Genomic DNA, 22,721 nt, shown 5'->3' with positions numbered 1-22,721 from the left:
GAATCAGAAGGTAGGCCACAGAGAAATGATTTCTGAGCCTCGCCCTTTTTCAGCCCACTGGGGGAATGACTGAAGGAAGGTAGGCTCCAGAGGTACTCTGTGTGTGTGTGTGTGTGTGTGTGTGTGTGTGTGTGTGTATGCACCTGCCTGCCAGCCATCTGCTTGTGCTTTTGGGGGAAGACTTACATTAAAAAATGCCCACAATGAAGTAGCTACCGCTTGGATTCATAGAAAGAAAAAAAAAATGCCCAGGAATAGAAACTCCAGCCAATTTGAGCAAGCAGGGTCTAAAAATGAATGAGGAAGGTCCACAGTTTGCTGCTTTGAGAGGAGAGGGGTATTTATTTATTAACTCGTTTGTTTATTTATTTATGTCTGTTCTCAATGGCAGGCTTTTTGTCCATGGATGGATCTCCTGGTGGGAGGGAAGGGAAAGGGTGTAGAAAGCATTGGCTGAAAAGGGAGGACAGAGGAGACATGGGACCTCAGAGCAGGTCCCCTGAACAAATGATTGTCTGGCCGGCAGACAGGACACAGGAGCGCTTCCTTGGAGCAAACTGGGCTCTGACCTAGGAGGCTGGGGTTGAAGGCACATCCTAATCTCTGCATTTACTTCCTGGCTCAGTCCAGCTTCCCCTCTTGCAGTTTTCCTCCTGGCTGCTCCCCTTGATGTCTTTTCTACCCCCTTGTAACCAGGAGGCACCTCTCCACTCTTGAGAGTGGATCTTGGAGAGCTTTGAAACCAGGCTCACCTCTCCTGGAATCGAACACCCTGTTCCTTCTGTTCTCCTTAGCCTTCCCCGGCTTCAGGCCCTGTGCCCCAGCCTGGTAAGTAGCCCTGAGACTGTGTGGGTTAAGACTTACCTTGCTCTTTTTTGGTAGGAAGAGCCAGGCCTCAGAGGGATTGGGTCCCAGGCGGTAGCCGGGGCTGGGTCAGGCTGGGGTGGAGCGAGGTAGAGAGAGAGGAAGGGTAGCTCCCACAGCTTGGAAACAAACATACTTTTCTCTTATGTTTTCTTTTTGATTGTTCAAAAGAAAAAAAGCCTTTTAAAAAAAACCTCTCTGTCTCGTCCACCTTAGCGCCTGACTTTTCCAAATGGAATCCTTGTTTCTAGATTAAAGGCCCTCAGGTAAATCACCTTTTATTTTCTTTTATTTTTTTATATATTTCCATCCAATTTTTATTTTATTTTATTTATTTATTTTTTAATTTTTATTTTTACTTTATTTTACTTTACAATACTGTATTGGTTTTGCCATACATTGACACCTTTTAAAAGGCCCAGTGGGGGCCACAAACCTCAGGAGATTTCCTCTCTGGGCTTAGGATGAGGAGATGGTTCCAGAAAACCCTGGGACCTTCCAAGGAACCCTCCCCCCAAAAGGCAGTGCTGCCAGTGGAAGTGATAAGTGTCCTATCCCTGAAAGAAGAAAAGAGCCCCTCTTTTCCTGGGTGGGCTGGCCTCGACTCTGCAGTTCTCCTGTAAACCAGTGCCGTACAATGAGGGCACTTGGACAGGGCTCCTCTTCCCACGAGACTTGTCCCCCAGGCATTCAGCCTGAACTCTGGGTCTGAGCACACTTCAGCTCTACCATCACCCAAGTGGGAGCACGGCTCGAAGCAGCGAAGTTAGCAAGGGTCCAAGAGCCAGGCACAGAGGGGCCATTCAGGAAGCACTTCTAACCACAGATGTACAAAAGTTTCTGATGTGATATCTGCCACAGTGTCAGAGAGGATTTGTTGTTCAGTCGCTCAGTCATGTCTGATTCTCTGCGACCCCATGGACTGCAGCACACCAGGCTTCCCTGTCCTTCACTATCTTCCAGAGTTTGCTCAAACTCATGTCCATTGAGTGGGTGATGCCATTCAACCATCTCATCATCTGTCATCCCCTTCTTCTCCTGCAAAGGAAGAATGGAATGGCAAATCACTTCAGCATTCTTGCCTTGAGAGCCCCATGAACAGTCAGAGAGGATAGGCTCTCACTAATGAAGCCTGAGAAGACAGCATTCTACACTGGTCAGGGACATTCACAGGAATCCCATTCTGGAAGTTAAACTAGGAAACTACATTCCTGTCTTAGGAAAGATTCTTCTACACACACATCAGCGACTGAAAGAGCAAGTGAGATAAATCCTTCTAGGATGACATTTACCAAACCACCGATGTTCCACAGAACACTGTTTGCAGAGAATGTTAATAGATTCTGTTTTAACATAAGGAGTTGTGGTGGGGGGTGGGGTTTATTCCATGGTCCAATCTTTTTCTTTTTTTGAAAATGCTTCATAACTGAATTCTCCTTTTGGAGAGTCATCATGTATGTAAGTGTATTAAAGGCTCTGAGAAGTACTGCTGTACAGAAATCTGTTTAATTCTGTTCAACCCAGTGAAATCCACATGGATTTGATCAGGGACCTCTTTTCTCCAAGGAAAAATTTTTGTATCTTGCACACACAGTGTTAGGAATTGCTGCTCAAAAAAAAAAAATCCTGGAATAAACTGATACATGGAAAAAAACTTGTAAAAATAATCTAATCCAGCACCACATTTTGAAGGGTGAAAATTTGAGAGGTTTAATGAAATTGTTCTTTTTGAGCATCTGAGAGAGTGGAACCCATATATCCTGATTCTCAGTCCTTTATGCCCAATTTCTGTCCTTTAGCAGGTTCCCTGGGCTTCCCTGGTGGCTCAGTGGTAAAGCATCCATCTGCAATGCAGGAGACTCATGTTCAATCCCTGGGTCAGAAAGATCCCCTGAAGAAGGGCATGGAAACCCACTCCAGGATTCTTGCCTGGGAAATCCCACGGACAGAGGAGCCTGGCAGGCTGCAGTCTATGGGGTCACAAAGAGTCGGACACGACTGAGCGACTGAGCACACAGGCAGCAGTTTCCGTTCTGTGAAAATAGTCCTGGGAAAAGAAGCAGGTTGAAGGAATGATCCTGTCATTTTTAGTGAGACATTTGTACCTTACAGATTTCTTTCGTTATTTTGTTGTATCTGAAAATTCTGAATTTCCCTTTCAGCATGTGATTTGTTGCATTTTTTGAAACAATGTGCTAGAAAATTTGGGGGCATTCAAAGAGATGTAAAGAATAACGAAAATCAGGATATTCACCACCTAGCTTAAGAAAAGGGAGAAGGTGATGACACCCCACTCCAGTACTCTTGCCTGGAAAATCCCATGGATGGAGGAGCCTGGTAGGCTGCGGTCCATGGGGTCTCGAAGAGTTGGACATGACTGAGTAACTTCCCTTTCACTTTTTACTTTCATGCATTGGAGAAGGAAATGGCAACCCTCTCCAGTGTTCTTGCCTGGAGAATCCCAGGGATGGGGGAGTCTGGTGGGCTGCTGTCTATGGGGTTGCACAGAGTCGGACACGACTGAAGCGACTTAGCAGCAGCAGCTTAAGAAAAAAACATCACCAATAGACTTGAAATCCCCTGTCTGTCCTCTGTGATCAAAGTTCCTCTCATGCATTTATTTATATTTGTACTGCATATGTATATGTCTTTAAGCACCATATGCCACTGCTTTATGTTTTAAAAATGTATATCAGTGGTATGTATCCTTCTTCAATTTGTTTTTGTTTTTTTCTATTCAATGTTATATTTGTGAAATTCATCCACATTGTGACATGTGGCTCTGGTTCATTCACGTTTCACTATTATATAGCATTCCATTTAAGAAATATGATTTATTTATCCATTCTGCAGTTGATAGACATTTAGGCTGTTTCCAGTTTGGGACTCACAATTACGGCTACTATGATCATTTCTGAGGAGATATTCTTTTTTTTTTTTTTCAGAGGATATAGTCTTCTGTGACTATTGCTATTGGGTATATATTTAGAAGGCAATTGTCCTGTCACAGGATATGAGAATCTTCACTTTTGGGAGATACTGTCAGTTTGTTCTCCAAAATGGTTAATAATTTATACTCCCATCAGCAGTGTGTAAAGGTTTCAGATACATTGCATTAATTGTTTCTTTTTTCCTTTCCAATTCCTATATCTTTTATTTCATTTGGTTTTCTTTCTTCTTTTTTTAATTGGAGTATAGTTGATTGGCAATCTTGTTTTAGTTTCAGGTGTATAGCATAGTGATTTAGTTATATACACACATATACATATGTATTCATATTCTTTTCCATTATAGCTTATTATAGGATACTGAGTATAGTTCCTTGTGCTATAAGTAGGTCCTTGTTGGCCACCTATTTTATATATAGGTGTGTATATATTAATCCCAAGTTCCTAACTTATCCCTTCCCCCTTTCCCTGTTGGTAACCATAAGTTTGTTTATTAATTGGTTTTTATAGTAAAATTGTCCTCATAAGGATGCATCTCTGACTTTTTTCCAATGGAAAAGAAATTTTCTTTCTCGAAATTGCTTGATAGCTACCTTCTCTGACAGCTACCTTCTCAGAAACACATTTCATTGTTTCCATTTGTAAATGAGGGGGTTGGCCTGGATAATCTCTAAGGTCTCTACCAGCTTGACAATCTGTGGCCCATGATTTATTCATTAGGTGAGAGCATCTGAAGCAGAAACTTGGGTTTTGGCTGCATTGCAGGAAGTATTTTAGGAACACATAATAAGGTTTGGTGCAGATGAAATGTGTCTCATATCCTAGTGCCATGCTGTCAGGTAGAAAGGCAGTGCTGTGAGAGGGGGGCCATCATGCAGTGCTACCTTGGGTTGGAGAGAGGAATCTGTACTCACAAAAAAGGGTCTTCTTTTCACTGTCTTGTTCTTTCCTGAGCCTCCCTATTTATTTTCATCCAAGAACAATAAATCCTTGTTATAAAAAACTTTATACACACAAACACACAAAGTGTATAAACTCAACATGAGAGTCCCCTTAATATAACTCTCCAGAAGAAATGTCACTGAACAGTTTGTGTATCCTTGTAGACTTTCTTTCTGTGCATACACAGAAAGAAGAGATTTTTCGTGTTTTTGTTTTAGTTTTTTTTTTTTTTATAAAATTAAAGTTATACCAGACACATTCACTCTGAAACTGTGTTAAAACCTAAAACACATATCTTTGGCATCTGTTCAAATCAGTGGGTACAGACCTACCTCCTTCTTTTTTAACAGCTATGTAATATTTCATGGCATGGTGGTTTAGTCACTAAGTTATATCTGACTCTTTTGACCCCATGGACTGTAGCCTACCAAGCTCCTCTGTCCATGGGATTTTCTAGGTAAGAATACTGGAGTGGGTTGCCATGCCCTCCTCCAGGGGATCTTCCTGACCCAGAAATCAAACCCAGGTCTCCTGCACTGCAGGCAGATTCTTTACTGCCTGAGCTATCAGCGAAGCCCCTGTCACTTCATGGCATGAGTGACTGCAATAAGAGAAAAGATTTGAGTGCTTGCTAGATGGTAACTATGAATTAAGTCCTTACAACAAGGCTATGAAGTACGTCTTTTTGTTATTCTTGTTTCACAGATGCAGGAACTGAAATATGAAGTCAGGGATCTTGTCCAAACCTGCGCTGATAGGTCGAGAAGCCAGGATGGAAACTCGAGTGTGCTGGCTCAGAGCCCACACCCTTCACTGTCAGGCTGTGCCGTCTCTCCGACACAGTCCACTGAACTAGTCCCTTGTTGATGGACATCCGAGTTGATTGCAGTCTTGCTATTGCAACCAAAACTGCAGCAGATACCCTCATCTACTTCTGCAGATATTTCTGTAGGATAGGTTCCTAAACTTTCCCAGTTTATAGGTAGAAAGAGTTTATTCATTCATTCAAAAAATATTTACCTAGCTCTTAGGCACTGGGGAAGCTCTGAGGTCAGACTGGGAGAGTTGACCAGCTTTTTACTTTCCAGATGCCCTAGGAAGGTCATTTAAATGGTCTGCGAGATTTGCCAGCTGGGTGATACCCCAGACCCACTGCATCCTGTCCATTCTTAATTGCTTGTGTCTTTGCCTGGGTAGTGGCATGTCTGAGTCAGTCCTTGGGCTCCCAGCTGGTGGCCCAGAGCCACGAATTTTCTCTACTTGCCAAGTGCCGGTGACCACAGTGCCTCAGAGCCCGAGTTCTAGAATTTACAAAGGCAGAAGAGTGTAGCAGTAAAGAACTTGTATTCTGGGACACACTGGCCTGGATATAAATCCCAGTTCCCTACCTCATAGTCACAATATCACTTTGAACAAGTTACTTATTGCTGTGTGCCTCCATGTTCTTATCTGCACAATATAGACAGCAGTAGTAACTACTTCATAAGATTGTCCTGAGGATTCCATGACTTCCTGTATGTAGACTGATTAGTTAATATATGCAAAATATAGAATAAAGTAAATTTTAACTGTTACTGCTTTTTGGCTATGGAAAAGCTGCTATATCAACCTTTCCATAAAACAGTTGACGATGTCTATGGCACTTTGGTGAGGAGTGGGAAAGAAGGGAGAAAGTAGCTGTTAAATAGCTAATGTATTCACACACTTCAAAATTCCAAAGATACAAAAGGATATTCAGTGAAAACTATATCTCCTATTGGTGGTGACACAGGGGTTTTTAATTTTCTTTCTTTCTTTTTATTTTTGGCTGTGTGGGGTCCTTGTTGCTTTTGCACAGACTTTCTCTAGTTGCAGTGAGTGGGGGCCACTCTCTGGTTGTGGTGCACAGGCTTCCTTCTGCAGTGCTTCTCTTGTTGCAGAGCAGAGGCTCTAGGCGTGCGGGCTTTGGGAGTTGCAGCAGTCGAGCTCCGTAGTTGCGGCATGCAGGCTTAGTTGCTCTGCGGCATATGAAATCTTCCCAGACCAGGGACTGAACCTGTGTTCCCTACATTGGCAGGCAGACTCCTATCCAGAGCACCACCAGGGAAGTCCCAGTGACACAGGGCTTTTGTGGATGTAAATAATTATTCTATTTCTCAACCCAAGCAGTGATTACATGGGGATTTGCTTTGTAATAATTCAATACATTTTACACATATATTTTATGTACTTTTTGTAAGTTATATTTCTCAGTTTTAAAAAGAGAGAAAATAAGGGAAAAAAATCTCAAAAGAGTGGAAGGAATTCTCCCATCTCTGTTTAGTAGCCACTTGGTTCCCTTCTCCAAAGGCAATCGACGTTAACAGGTTCTTTTGTATATTTCCAAAGGTATTTTATTGTATATATAAGCACATGTTTTGTTTTAAAACAGATTAACAGCTTTTTTCTTATTTTCTTTTTACTTAAAACTTTACCTCAAGAGATCATTCTATATTGGAGCATAAAGAGTTTTTAATTCTGGTTTTAATAGCTATATAGAATTCTATTGTATGCATACACCATTATTTATTTAACAAATCCCCAAGTAATGGACATTTAGGTCATTTGCAGTTTGTTGGTTTTTTGTTTTTTTTTTTTTCATTTCAAGCCCTGCTTCAAATGCTAACGTTCTGTATACATCATTTCACACAAACACAAGAAATGTGTATATCCAAAGCCTTTCTCTTCATGTTCCCTGGAATTTGTACCTACAAAATTGAGGGACTGTATAGTCACTTAACTGGAGTTCAATTCAATACATCAAGTCAATTTGTGTCTCTTCCTGATTCCCTTTCGTCACTGGTAACCACTAGCATTTTCTATATCTGTGAATCTGGGGAATCTGTTTTAGTTTTGTTATATATACTTGTTTGTTTTATTTTTTAGATTTCACATAGTACTTGTCTATGCATGAAGGTGAAGTCGCTCAGTCGTGTCTGACTCTTTGCGACCCTGTGGACTGTAGCCTATCAGGTTCCTCCATCCATGGGATTCTCCAGGCAAGAATACTGGAGTGGGTTGCCATTTCCTTCTCCAGGGGATCTTCCCTACCCAGGGATCGAACCCAGGTCTCCCGCATTGGAGGCAGACGCTTTAACCTCTGAGCCACCAGGGAAGCACATATGCATAAAATAATCAACAAGGATATATTGTACAGCACAAAGAACATAGCCATTAGTTGATAAAAACTTTAAATGGAGGATAATTGATAAAAATACTAAATTACTATGTTGTATACCTGAAACTTGGAGAAGGCAATGGCGACCCACTCCAGTGTTCTTGTCTGGAGAATCCCAGGGACAGCGGAGCCTGGTGGGCTGCCATCTATAGGGTCGCACAGAGTCAGACACGACTGAAGCGACTCAGCAGTAGCAGCAGCATACCTGAAACTAATGTAATATTGTAAACCAACTAAACTTCCCTTTTAAAAAATCAAGTCAGGAGACATTCACTGAGTACCTGCTCTGTGTCTGGCTCTGTGTTTAAAAATGTGTGGAGTAGAAATTAATAATGGGCATGAATCATGTCCTCCACTAGCCAACAATCTTGCTTTCATGCTGAAATCCTGGTATTCCCCCACATGTTTTTAAAGCTTTTATCTCTGCCCAAGTTAAACAATGTCTCATGCTGAATCCTCCTGGAAGGGCCTGTGTGTGGTTTTGAGAATTAGGAAAAGAGTATTCCTAGTGGGAAAAAGTCGCAGTTGCGTATCTAGCAGGATCCCTAGGGGAGAGCACAGATGAATGAATTCTACCCCAAAAGCATCCTCCATACTACTTTATACATCCAAATCTTCCTCTCTCACCTTAGCTCAAAAACATCTCTTCCCATAAATACATCCTAAATCCTTTCAATTTGAAAGGAACAGTTCCTGCTCTGTGACCTCTCATAACTTGATGTCTGTGTCCTGCAGAAGGTATGAATCATTTCTCCCTTAAGTGATACTTTTTTTGTTTACATGTCTTATTTTCTACACTTGGCCATTTGGGGACCGATTCAGATTCATCTCCAATTCCTCACAGCTTCAGCAAGTTAAAAGGAGGAGTAGGAAGAGAATCAATATGTACAGGTGGTAATTAGGACAGAATGGAGATAAATAAAGAGGCAGAAAGAAGAATCTTTATGTAGAATAAAGAGCACTGGCCAGAAGTCAGGAGGTCCAGGTTCACTTGGGTCTCAGCTTCTTCATCTGTCAGATGGACTCATAATTCTGGTTGGGTCCTTTGAGGACCAAGAAAGACAGACAGTACAGCAGGCTACAAAAGTATGTTCTACTAAAACAGCAAACATTTTGATGTGTAGCAACTGTTAACCATTAACATTTTAGCAAATCAAGGTCTAGGAGGTGAAATGACTTGAAGTCACAGTCAATGGCACCATCTGAAAAGAGCAGATGATAGTCGTGCCAGGACAAGAAAGAGTTTATTCCTTTTTTGCCGGCATTGGGATTAGAAAACCTGAATTCCCTGATACCTGGATTTGTTACTTTGTGAAGCATCAAACTTATATCAGGTCAGTAGGGAAGAATATGAAGGAAGGAATTTAATCTGTAGAGAGGTGAACCTCAAAAGAGAAAAAAAGTTTATGAAAAAAGAAATACAACTGGCCACTAAAAATGTAAGGAAAAAGTTAAGCAGTTCAAGTAACTAAGGAAATACAAAGTAATTCTCAAGATGCCATCTTCACTTACAAAATTGGCAAAGATATTAAAAAAAAAAAAGAATATTCACTGTTGGCAAGTGTGCTGGGAAACAGGCTCTCTCATAGGTTGTTGAGGGTGGTATAAAGATATCTAATTTTTGTTAGGGCAGTTTAGAAGGATGCATTATTAATACAGGGCTTCCCTGATAGCTCAGTGGGTAAAGAATCTGCCTGCAATGAGGGAGACCTGGGTTTGATCCCTGGGTTGGAAAGATCCCCTGGAAAAGGGAACAACTACCCACTCCAGTATTCTGGCCTGCAGAATTCCATGGACTGTACAGTCCATGGGTCACAAAGAGTCGGACACAACTGAGAGACTTTCACTTTCATTATTAATACAAGTCTGAAATTGGTTCATGCCCTTTAATCCAGAAAGTCTCCCAAACTCTCCCTTCTACAAAGTTATCTTAAGAATCACAAATATGCACAAGGCTACAAACTGCAGTGTGACATGTTTTACTGTTAAAATAAATTATGCTTTATCCATTCCATGGAATATTATACAAAAATGATTAAAGCTAACATTTATTGAATAGTGTACTATTGCCAGATTAAAGCTAACATTTATTGAATAGTGTACTATTGCCAGACACTGTGCTAAGTTATTTAAATACATTAATAATTTTTAATCATTAGAACAAGACTACAAGGGCAGTCATCCCCATTTTACAGATGAGGGCCCTGAAGCTCAGAGAGGTTAATTGCTCCCAGGCCACACTGCTAATAGGTTGAATAGAGTGAGTTTGACCCTAGGTCTATCTGACGCCAAAGCCCATGGCCTCAGCCACAGAACTCTATAACCTTTGCAACCATTAAAAGTCATATGTTAGAGGAATAGTTAATGAAATTTTAAACTGATCCTGATATAAATGGCAAATTTAAAAAGCATGATATAAATTATAACTATATAATTAATATATAAATAATATGATGACAATTTTATTTCCAAAGTGCAAGTATATATTTTTCACAGAAAAACTACTGTAAGGATTCATACCTGTTAGTAATGGCTGGCTACCTCTGGATAGTAGTAGTATAGGTCATTTTTATTTTCAGTTATGATTTTCTGTAATTTCCATTTTTCTGTAAAGAACAGGTATTGCTTATATAATCAGCAAAAATTTTAAATGTTAATGTAAAAAGAGGTCTGAAAGCAAAATTTTTGTAGCCTTCATACTTAGAATATGTCCATAGCAATACTTCATTTTTTATCTGAGTGATTAATTTTTTAATTTAATTGTTTCTTGGCTGCACTGGATCTTCATTGCTGAGTGTGGGCTTTCTCTAGTTGTTGTGGCAAGAAGGGGCTAGTCTCTAATTTAGGTGCTTGGGCTTCTCATTGCGGTAGCTCCTCTTGTGGATTTCCCAGGTGTTGCTAGTGGTAAAGAATCCACTTGCCAATGCAAGAAATGCTAGAAACTCGAGTTCAATCCCTGAGTCTAGAAGATGCCCTGGAATAGGAAATGGCACTTCACTCCAGTATTCTTGCCTGGAAAATTCCATGGGCAGAGGAGCCTGGTGGGCTATAGTCCATGGGGCCACAAAGAGTCAGATATGGGTGAGCACACAAACTTACTCTTGTTGTGGAACATGGGCTCTCGGGCGCTCAGACTTCAGTAGTTGCAGCACCGGGGCTCAGTAATTGTGGCCTGTGGGCTCTAGAGCACAGTCTCAGTAGTTGTGGCACACAGGCTTCGTTGCTCCGTGGCACACAGAATCTTCCTGGATCAGGGATCGAACCCGTGTCCCCTGCACTGGCAGATGGATTCTTAACCACTGGACCACCAGGGAAGTCTTAGTGATGAATTCTTTTATATTGGTGTTGGATCAGAGAGGAGCCATCTTTTCAATCATTCTTTGGGGTAATCTCTTCAGGGATGAGGAATTATGTAGCTGTGTGATCTCTAGGGACTTTGATCACAATAAAACATCCTTCAGACCGTAAGTTCTTGCATTTGTGTGATCTGTAATAGTCCCAGTTTTTGGACCATGGACCCATGAGGAGGAGGGAAGAGTAACTTAGTTCAAGGAGTCCACAGATCTTTAAATGTATAAGTGTTTTTATCACTCTGTAAGTACTAAAAGTACAGCTCCTTTGTAGGTGTGAGTGGGTGAAGTGAGATTTTTTTTTTATCTTTAAGAAGGGGCCCTTATGTTGGGAACCACTGAAGTAGAAACTAAAAATGGTGGCTATTTAATCAGCAGTATCAGGAATCATCCCTTATATGTAGGATCTAAAAGGACATAATACAAATGAACTTATTTACAAAACAGAAACACATTCACAAACTTCAAAAACAAACTTACAGTTGCCAGGGAAAAGGATGGGGGAAGGGATAGTTTGGGAGTTTGGACATGTATACATTGCTATATTTAAAATGGATAACCAACAAGGACCTACTGTGGAGCACAGGAAACTCTGCTCCAAGTTATGTGGCAGCCTGGATGGGAAGGGAGTTTGGGAGAGAATGGATATATGTCTATGTGTGGCTGAGTCCCTCTACTGTCCATCTGAAACTATCACAATATTGTTAATCAGCTATACTCCAATAAAAATTAAAAAGTTTAAAAAAAGAGAGATGTTCACTTCTTGCTATTGGATCAAAGTTTGCACATCTTTGTCCAGCACTAAAAGATACCACTTATTTCACCTGCAAGCATTGTCTTAGCCACCCATCCTAATCAGATATGTGTACATTCACCAAACTGTCAACTGGTTTGGTACATTTAACTTTTTCACTCTTGTCTTAGCTGTTGACTTCAAAAGCTGAACATGTCTCAAGAATAGCTTATTATAGAACACTGACCTCACTCCCCTACCACACCAAATTTGCTTCTTCTGTTTTCTCCTCCTGCTGTTGGCAACATTATTCATCCAGCTCCCAAATTATAAGCCTTTAACTCCTTCACCTCTCTCACTCTTCATATCCAAGTGATCACCGAATCCACTGTGTTTTACCTCTTCAATGTATCTCAATGCCGTGTTCTCTGCTCCCTCCTCCCTGCAACTGCCTGCCTGTTTTGACAGCTTCTAATGGATTCTTCCTTTGGGAGACTCTCTCCACAAGGAAGACAGAGGGCTCCCACTAAAATGCAAATCTGGTTGTGTCACTCCCCTGCTGAAAATCTTCAGTACCTCCGTATTGTCTATAAGATAGAGCCTAGAATCCTCTGCTTATCATTCAAGCCATGACCCAATCTGGCCACAGCCTCATCTGATACGCCCCAACAAGGCACCTACCTGTACTCTGATCTGCGCCATACATTTGATTTTCTGCTCTTTGGAATGTTCCTTTTTTGTTTTATCTTCTCTGTCTAATGACAATCCAATTTCTCTTTCATGACTCACCTCAAGAATATTTCCTCTAGGGAGCCTTCCTGACATGACCAGATAAGGCTCACTTCATCCATCCCTTCACTCCATCCCATAAATACTTCTGCCATTAATGCAGTAACACTTTATGGCTTGATTTCCCCATGTCTGTTCTCTCTGTATGAGAACTCCTCACCATGTCTTTTCATCTCCCAAACTCCAGCCATAATGAACTTACTGTTCTCTGAGCATGCTGTGCTTTTTTGGGTGACATCCACCTTTGCACAGCTGGCTCCCTCTCCTAGGAATGCACTTCTTCCTTTCCCCCTTCTCTGCATAGGCAAATACCTACTCACCCCTCAAGACTCATCTCAAATGCAATCTGGCTGAAATCTCTGCATATGCTCAGATAGACTGAATTATTCCATATTCTTTGCTCCCCTAACCTTCTGGTGAAACCTTATTTACAGCATCTGCTGCATAAGTATTTTATTATCATTATCAGCTTACATGGGCTTCCCTGGTGGCTCAGTGGTAAACAATTTTCTGGCCAATGCAGGAGATACAGATTCAACCCCTGGGTCAGGAAGATCCCCTGAAGAAGGAAATGGTAAACCACTCTAGTATTCTTGCCTGTAGAATTCCATGGACAGAGGATCCTGACACTCTGCAGTCCATGGGGTCACAAAAGAGCCAGACATAACTTAATGACTAAACAACAATCAGCTTACACAATTGTCCCCCCCCCATCTCCCACACTTTATCCCCATGCAATGAGATCTCAGACACCATATCATCTTTTTGTCTCTAGCACAAAGCACAATAGAGAAACAATAGATACTTCCTTGATCAATTATTAACTCAAGTTTTTTTATGGTGCTTGATGGCCTGGGAAAAACTATTGGATAGGTCAGTAAGCTCTGAATACTTATTGACATAACTGGTCAAGGCACCCCTGGGTAAGTGCTGCATTTACAAGCCTTTTTTATATTTTGACTCTAAATCTGACCTTGTTACTTTTCCAGGTGCTTATGCTCAACAGCTGATGTACTGCCTGTCCCCACCCACCCCCATGAGCCTCGGTTCTGATGCAACCTATGGTCATGCAGGGATGCCCTTACACCCTCCCACGATGTCATAAGTGGCAGGCAGCTGACAACTTCCATCATAGCCGCAGCCTCCGAAGCACCTGCCCCCAGCCTCAGGTAAGAGGCTCAGGGCAAAAGACAGAACCATGGAGAGAGGGTGGACGTAGGATCTGTGTGTGTTCTTGTGGGTATCCATGCTTCTTAAGGCTCAAGGGTAGTCTTCATACACATGAAACCCCTTGCACACAACGAGGCCTCCTCTGGCCCATCCCTGCCATTCATGAGGCCTTTTATGGGGCAAAGGAAGTGTGTTGATCTGGAAAAGCCAAAGAGCCTACAATGGTTAAGGTGGCTGGTTTCATTTAAGCTTCCAGAGGAGGTCCCAGAAGAGCATGCTCCTTCAGGGCATAGCCTAGGACAAGGCAGGACCTTCCATTGCCTTGACTTCTCTGTGGTTTCCTCATATCCTCTACCTGCAGAATATTTCCTCTCCCTCCATTGGCTCTTCCTCTCAAGTCCCTGGTCCTACTCACAGCTCCTGGGTTAACCCCACTAAAGATCTCCTGAGCTTCCTACTGGCCTGTCCTCTCTCTCTCCTCCCCTATGACTGGAGTGGTGAGGCTGAGTGTGCCAGCCTGTGGTGCCAGGTGGGCAGAGGGTGTGTGAGAGGCAGTAATCCCAGAAGGCAACCCACTTTTCTGGCAATGAGGGAAGTCCAAGGGAAAGTTGATTAGAAAAAGGAGATGTCTAAGCATATTTTGGCTTGCCCTATAATGCTTAACCTTCCCAGGTGGCTCAGTAGTAGAAAACCCACCTGCCAGTGCAGGAGACGCAAGAGACTCAGATTCATCCCTGGGTGGGGAAGATCGCCTGGAGAAGGAAATGGCTACCCACTCCAATATTCTTGCCTAGAGAATTCCATGGACAGAGGAGCCTGGTGGGCTACAGTCCGTAGGGTGGCAAAAAGTCAGACATGACTGAAGCAACTTAGTACACATAATGCTTTGGGGTTCAGAGACTATGGGAGTGTGTGAAAGTACTATGTTTCTTAGGATCTCACAGATGGGCTGTGATGCTGAGTCACTATGGGTGGTGTGAACAGCCACTGAATATATATGGTGGAGGAAGAGAGCTACCAAGGTGGCAGGGATGGAGAATGGAGGTGCTGGGGAGCCCATGTGGGCAGAGAATGAGAGACAATGAAGGTCCAGACAGTCATAAGGTCCAGGCCTTCCAAACTGTTTTGACACATCTAACCACAGAGAAGTCGCTGCTTGTGAAATGTTTTCAAAGCCAGTGTCAGCTGAGAGTCCCCCTGCAAATCTACCCCTTCCCCAGAGTGGGACTTTCAGACGGTCGAGGGATTGAAAACCGTGGGTCCTTCCAGAAGGCTTTTCCTGCTTGTTGCCCACTCCCTGCAAGCTTCACTACCTAGGCAGTGGGACATGAGGGCTTAATTTTGTGACAGAGAATGGTGAGATCAAGCCCTCTCTTCAGTTACTGTCGAGTTCCTTCACTTCTTTCTCTACAGCTCTGACTGTGTCTTAAAGTTTCAAGAGGTGAGGAGAAAGTCCTATGGGGAGTGGGCAGACCAAACATGTTGATCACAAAAACAGAAGTAGAAGGCTATTGATAGGGAAAGAAATCAAGGATCAGTCATCATTTGCCTGAGAACTTGGCTCTGCTAGAGGGGACTGTGATTCATAGGGGTAACTCCGAGGGGAGAACAGGGTGAGGGAGTCTATTAAGGGAACCAAACTGGAGGGTGGCATTTAGGAAGCTAGGGCTTCCCTGGTGGCTCAGATGGTAAAGAATCTGCCCTCAATGCAGGAGACCAGGGTTTGATCCCTGGGTCAGGAAGATCCCCTGGAGAAGAAAATGACAACCTACTTCAGTATTCTTGCCTGGAGAATTCCATGGACAGAGGAGCCTGGTGGACTACAATCCATGGGGTCACAAAAGAGTTGGACACAACTCAGTGATTAACACTTTCACACTTTTCACACTTGGGAAACTAAGAAGGCTGGAGGGACTGAAAGGCTAACATGGGTGGAGCCCTGTTCATCATGGGTACTTCCGTCAGAACATGACAATTTCGTTGTGGCCGGATCATAAGAGGCCCTTTCTAACTCTAGGGCATTCCCAGCCCAGGGAACTCTGTGAGGATGGCTCGAGACCAAGCATAAACCAAGCTGCAACCTGGAGCTAGAGCCACTCCCTGCTCTTTGCCTGCCGTCCCCTGCCATTCTGCCATCCACCCTACATGGCCCCACCCTGGGCCCCAAGAAAGGCTCAGGCAGCTGCTCTAACTATTCCTGTAGGTGGGCCTCAGCATGGAAACAATGTGGAACTGTGGAAAGCCCCACAGAAGACTCTGTGGGAGATAAATGAGGATGGGAACAGAACCCTTTTTGGTCGAAACGAAGTGTTTTCCCTCAGTGCTGGGGCGGGGGGGGAGGGGTCAGCCTGGGAATGTTAACCTTTCCCCAGGCAAGTCTTCTGGAAAAGGAGTGGCCACCTCCAGGCTAGTAGCCCAGGACAGCAGAGGCAGGGCACAGGAGGCTCCCTGCACCGAGCTCCTGGGTTCCATCTCGCCCTCCCCCACCCTGCGGAAGTCCAGGGCGCATGCCCATAGACCATATGTTTCCCCCTGGCCTTAGAGTGCAGGGGGAGGTCAGTGGGGACAAGGCTCTCTGTCCTCTTTTTCCAAAGGCAGGGCAGAATCCCCCCTCATTTTCACTGCCGGCTTGGGTCAGTCTTGTCTTGCCCACCATCCCACGGCTCTGTCCTTGCATACATCCCTCACAGTCTCTGAGGACGCTTACATGCTAAAGGACAAGGCTGATCCTCAAGCTCATTGTCCTGCCAGGCCTTGGTGAAACTGCTTACCAAAGGTTTGTCACCAAAGTGATCTGATCTTTTCCTCCACCTCAGCTTAGGGGAGAGGGAACTACAGGCAGAGTGAGTTCTTTGTGTCTTCCAGGCAAAGGGAACATAAACCAACAGAAGCTCCCCTCTGCGCACCCCTCCTCAGCACCATGGAATGCCCAATCCCACTCTCACCATCCTTGCCAGCCTGGGAGGGCCCTCCTGGCCCCGGTGTGGCGGGCCCAGTTGGGAGCGAGCCGGAATTCCCCAGGGACAAAGCCGTGATTCACCGTCCCCAATCCTGACATAGCCGCCCCCTCTGGATTCCTGGGGGGTCAGTAAACAAACAGGGTGACAGATCCCGCCTCCTGGCCTGGCTCAGCTCTGCTCGCCCTCCCTTAGGGAGCCTGCTCAGAGCCTGTCTGGACTCTGCCTGCGGCTCACCAAGCGCTGGGTCTGGGTTCATTCGGAGGAGCATCATGGGGCTTCCCAATCCTGCAAGCGGGTCCCCAGGCGGCACAGGTAGGGTCCACTCATGGGAATGCAGAGCAACTGACTCTAGAGCTGTGCCCTGGAGCTTGGCTGTTCTCCCACTTCTCCTTCTGTGTATGGCTATGAGCTGTGGGAGTTTTTTTAAAAAAAATCTTGAATATTCTTTATCTATAGATTCATGCGTGCTGAGTCACTCAGTCATGTCCAACTCTTTTCGACCCGTGGACTACAGCCCGCCAGGCTCCTCTGTCCATGGGGATTCTCCAGGAAAGAATGTTGGAGTGGGTTGTCATACCCTTCTTCAAGGGATCTTCCCAACCCAGGGATCGAACCTGCATCTCCTTTGTCCCCTGCACTGGGAGGCGGATTCTTTAGCACTAGTACTAAAGAAGCCCTCTCTTAGTACAGGTTGGTTATGTTTAACTGCTGACTCCTATGATTATCACTCTTACTATTACAAATTCTGCCAGCACTACTGCCCAGATGAGATCCTGGAAGTACTTGTGTTAGGTTAGAACTGTTCAAATTGCCCAAACACTGGCAACCATGGCATTCAAGGTAAGCCGTAGGCTCATAGTTCAGTGTTCCAGAGTTTACCCAGCCTTCTAGAAAAGAAAGCTGAAGGGCTGTCCCACAAATTCAGAGAGAGAGAGAGAGAGAGAGAGAGAGAGCGAGCGCGAGCCATCTGTAGTAGATGTCCTACTTCCAAGGGGGCCTTGGTGCCCCCTTCTCCCTCTTCACCACTTATATTTCCCACCACAGTCAGGAGAGTCCTAAAGAGCACTGCTCATCTTCAATGGGTTGAGAAAGGGCTAAGGTAGCATTTGGGGTCCTGATCTCCAAAGAACTCTGACAAAAGTCAACAGCTAAGGGGCTCCCATCACTTGCTCACCCTGTAGGGTATTATGGGGTTTGGAAGAATGGGAGGTGTGCCAAATAGCCCTTCAGGAGTTAGCTGTCTCCCTCGCAGTTCAAGACATGCTCAGGCAGAAGCAGAATGGAATGAAGGACAGGGGAGTGTGGAGAGGAAATCTCAGCCTGGGGAAACCCACCTGCATGCATGCCTGTCTACCTGCTCCCCTTCTGTGGAAGGAAAATGGCCCTGCTGGTGGCTGAGCTTCCTCTAGTCTCTCCTTCCCCCCAAACCATACATCTTTCCCACACAAGACTCGCCAAGTTGGGAAACCAATCTTCCCATTAAAAGCACAACTCAAAGTGCTTAACACATGTGTTAAGCCCGTGTGTGGGGGCTACAGTCCATGGGGTCACAAAGAGCTGGACATAACTGAGCACAGCGCAGCACTAAGAGAGGACCTTGCCCCAGAACCACAGAGTCTTTCTTTCTCTCAACCGCTCAAACACATCCTAGAGCCAACCCCTTCTCCCCGCCCCATTCACACTTGTCCCATGCTTGGCCTGGCACAGACCAGGGTGTGGCACACTCCCGGGACTGTAGAGGTGTCTGTGTTTCTGTACAGGTTAGGGCTGCTGCCACCACCCCTGCGCCTCCTCATGATGGTGCTGGGGTACCCAGCCTAAGTCCAAAGCTATTCAACGGGTCTGTTGGTGCCGCCAGAACCCTGGAACCACCAGCCATGAATCTGTGTTGGAATGAAATCAAAAAGAAGTCTCACAATCTCCGGTAAGGCCTGGAGCGTTGAAACAGGGGCTTTGGGGCATTGGTAGGGATGATGTTGGGCTTCTCTTGCTCGTCACCCTCTTCTCAGCCTTCTTGTCAGCTTTATCCTGTTTTTCCTCCTTTTCATGCTCTGGTGCTGGGGGAAGAACCCTGGGTCAGAAGTCAGGAGACTTGGATTTGAGTCTCGGTCTTTTTCCTTTATTTTTATTTATCTTTTAACACCAAAAACATTTTGTATTGGGTTATAGCCAATTAACAATGCTGTGGTAGTTTCAAGTGAATAGCGAAGGGACTCAGCCACACATATACATATATCCATTCTCCCCCAAACTCCCCTCCCATCCCGAGCCTCAATAGGCTGTGTCACCTTGGAAAATTGGTTTCAGTAATCCCTGACAGTTGGCTTCCACTTGTTTGGATTTTTTTAACAACAACAACAAAATGAGTAAAGGAATAATGCTTGTTCTATTTCCCAGTGTTGTTATGAGGACTCAAATGAGATATGAAAATGCTTTCTGCACTTAAAAGCGCTGATGTATAAATGGAGGATTTGATTACTGCCTGCCTTCCTCTCATAACTGTCTTCTATCTTAGTAGCTCTCATCTGCTTTTTCACATCTTTTAAAATTTTGTATTTATTTTAATTGCAGGATAATTGTAGTGGTTGTTAGCCCTCTCTTCCCATCCACTGCTTATCCCCAACCCATGCCTCCCTAAACTAAGAGCAAATCAGTAACTCAGTCGTCCCTCTTTCCTCTACCCTTCTCCATAACTCCCCTCTCACTACCTCACCCCAAACACACACTTTTCCTCTCTACTCTCTATCATCAAAGACCAAACTCCTGGCTTCTGGTGGGTTCTGGTGGAGATGAGGAGTGTACAGAAGCTGAAGGAATGCAGGCTCTGAAATCAGACAACCCTGAGTTCAAATCCAGTGATTTTACTGTGTGACCTTGGGAAAATTACGTAACTTCTCTGGTCAACACCAGTGGCTACCTCTCAAGGTTGCTCTGAGAATTAGTAGAAGCAAAAATTTATGTAAAAGCCTTGGCCGAAGAGGTAGGGACGGAATAACCAGTTACCAGTCATCTAAGGGGAATGGGTTCAATGGTTGCACACAGCCTGGACTGGCCTCTGGCTTCCTACCACTTGGACTTCAGTTCACGGCTCATTTGTGGGGAGAGGGGAAGGCAGACAGAGGTGATTATTCTGCACATGTTTTCCTCCTTCTGTATGTCAAGCTTCTAGTCTATGTTGCCCTCATCCTTTGGGACCCTTGGGCTGCTTGTATTTGTATGCAACCTCACACACATGCGTGCCCACACTCAGCCACCTGGCACACCCTTTCCACCCACTGCATTGCTCCTGCTCAGAAGGCAGCCTCTGAGGATGAACAGTTTGGCATGACTTGAGTTCCTCCAGGGCAAGAGGGCAACACAACAGCTGTCTCCACTAACGCCCTTGTTTACTTCACTGCCCTTCGCAGCCTGATTCTGGGTGCACAGCTGAATGAACTGAAGTCCACCAAATGTTTTGGTACCGTGCTCTGGGGAGGTGTCTTGGGAGGCTCTGTGGGTGGGTCAGAGGCTGGGTTCCGGGCTTTCTCCCACTTCAACCAGAGCAGCACCTCTTTCATCTGTTTATATAGTAAGATTCCACTTACATATCTGCTGGGGAAAAATGTTTTGCCACTTAACAAGAGGACTGAAAATCACTGGTCTTACCATTGTGTGCAGTGCCCGGCTAGAGGCCTTCTCAGACCACAGTGGAAAGCTTCAGCTCCCTCTCCAAGAGATAATTGACTGGCTCAGCCAAAAGGATGAGGAATTGTCAGCTCAGCTGCCCCTACAAGGGGATGTGGTCCTGGTGCAACAGGAGAAGGAGACACACGCGGTAGGTTAGAGTTACAGAGGCTGTGGTGTGTAGTCTCTCGGTTGGGAAGGGATGTCTTCTGCAATGCCCTGACAGACGGATGCTCAGTCTCTGCTTAGGTGCTTAAAATCACTGGAAGCTGTATGCAGTCCTACTGGTTTGTGGACGGCACTCCAGAGAATAACTCAAATCTCCCCCCTCTATACATCACATCCAATATTGGCCTCCCTTAAAATGCTTCCCTGATGTTTAACGAGGACATGGGAAATGAACACAAAATAATATTCACTGAAAAAAACACAAGATACAAAACTGTTTATAGGTAGATCTCAATTGTATAAAAATCAATACAGATGTGTAGATGTGTATGTGTGCATACACACATAAGCAGGAACTCTATCAAAATCTTCACAATGGGTAACTCCAGAGGATGAAGTTAGTTCTTTTTAATTTTGTTTTTTTCATCCTTTTCTGAAATTTCTAAGATTTCTGTGACATATCTTTACTCTATAATCAGAAAATAACAACAAATGTTTCTTAAAATGAACACAGATGCACCGGAAGAAATGATCACTATGTGATGCGATGTGACAGAGGCAATCATATTAAACAAATGTATTAAATAAGTATATTGTGCTAAATCAAATCTGTACATCTTGTTAAATTTACACAATGTTATAGGTCAATTATAGCACAATTTAAAAGATGCATACAATACAGCAGGAAAATAAACTATGAATGTGTGCCACAGTATGGCTGAATTTTAAAGACAATATGTTGAATGAAAAAAAGAGTCAAATACAAAAAAGAGTACATACAGTGTGGTTCCATGTATATAATAAGGTTTAAAAAATTGGCAAAACTTATCAGTGGCGGCACAAGTCAGGATAGTTGCTACCTTGGGGGAGGGGAGGAGGAGAGAGTGACTGAAAGAGGTCATGACAGGGCATTCTGGGATGCTGGTGGAGTTCTGTTTCTTCATCTCAGCACTGGTTACAGATATGGAATCACTTTATGAAAATTCATCAAGCTGTGATGAAAAGTACACTTTTGATTTGTGTACTCACGTATATTTCAACAAAAATTTAATTAAACTTTTCATATAAATCTAGCCCATCCTGGTTTTGATTTCTTAAAGCCCCTTTCAGAGGACTTTCTGAGTCTTCCAGAGAACCAAGATTCCTAGCCCCAAGTCCCCATATTTCTCTGTACCTTGTGGCATAGACAGACCCATTTCAGAGTAAATAGACCTTCCAGTATCGAAGTTATTCTTTTGCCTATAGAGAAGACTGCTCCTCTTTTAGTCTGAGTAGCCCAAAGATACAGGATATCAAACTGCACTGAGGAGAAGAAAGATTGTCAATTGCAGGATGGAATTCAAAGCAATTGAAAGACTTTCCTTCCCCATTGACCATGTTGCTAAACTTCACAGGCCTTTATGGAAGATGTCAAGTCTCGAGGCCCCTATATTTACTCTGTGCTGGAGTCAGCTCAGGCCTTCCTATCCCAGCACCCATTTGATGAATTAGAGGAGCCTCGTTCTGAGAGCAAAGGTGGGTGGTCTTCCTCTCTTTCATCTTCTTCTCCAGCTATGAACCATTAAACACCTTTATGCCCATCCCAAACTCATTTTCTCAGCTGTTACCTAGGAGGATAATTTATTCCTGCTGCTGCTGCTGCTGCTAAGTCGCTTCAGTCATATCCGACTCTGGCTCCCACCAGGCTCCCCCGTCCCTGGGATTCTCCAGGCAAGAACACTAGAGTGGGCTGCCATTTCCTTCTCCAATGCATGAAAGTGGAAAGTGAAAGTGAAGTCGCTCAGTCATGTCCAACTCTTAGCGACCCCATGGACTGAAGCCTACCAGGCTCCTCTGTCCGTGGGATTTTCCAGGCAAGAGTCCTGGAGTGGGTTGCCATTGCCTAATTTATTCCTAGGAGCCCAAAATTGGGAAGGAACAAGATTCATACTCTAAGAA

General features: G+C 44.1%; 1 protein-coding gene and 1 non-coding gene across 2 annotated transcripts in view; one reads left to right on the top strand and one right to left on the bottom strand.

The window, feature by feature from the left end:
- Positions 1-720: 720 nt before the first annotated feature.
- Positions 721-22,721, top strand: part of DRP2 (dystrophin related protein 2) — a 42,354-nt gene continuing 20,353 nt past the window's right edge. Inside the window, exons 1-5 of the mRNA XM_052663108.1 lie at positions 721-828; positions 13,812-13,991; positions 18,713-18,876; positions 20,610-20,766; positions 22,178-22,298. Coding sequence (XP_052519068.1) covers positions 13,875-13,991; positions 18,713-18,876; positions 20,610-20,766; positions 22,178-22,298 — 559 coding nt within the window. The 5' untranslated portion in view covers positions 721-828; positions 13,812-13,874. The remainder of the gene's footprint in view (positions 829-13,811; positions 13,992-18,712; positions 18,877-20,609; positions 20,767-22,177; positions 22,299-22,721) is intronic.
- TRNAW-CCA (transfer RNA tryptophan (anticodon CCA)) lies at positions 7,816-7,887 on the bottom strand. Its single transcript has one exon. It is a non-coding gene; the product is annotated as a tRNA-Trp (tRNA).

The sequence above is a fragment of the Budorcas taxicolor genome, chromosome X, assembly GCF_023091745.1.
Source record: "Budorcas taxicolor isolate Tak-1 chromosome X, Takin1.1, whole genome shotgun sequence".
Lineage (NCBI taxonomy): Eukaryota > Metazoa > Chordata > Mammalia > Artiodactyla > Bovidae > Budorcas > Budorcas taxicolor.
Note: the sequence above shows the minus strand (reverse complement) of the source record. Positions and strands in the feature narration are given on the sequence as shown.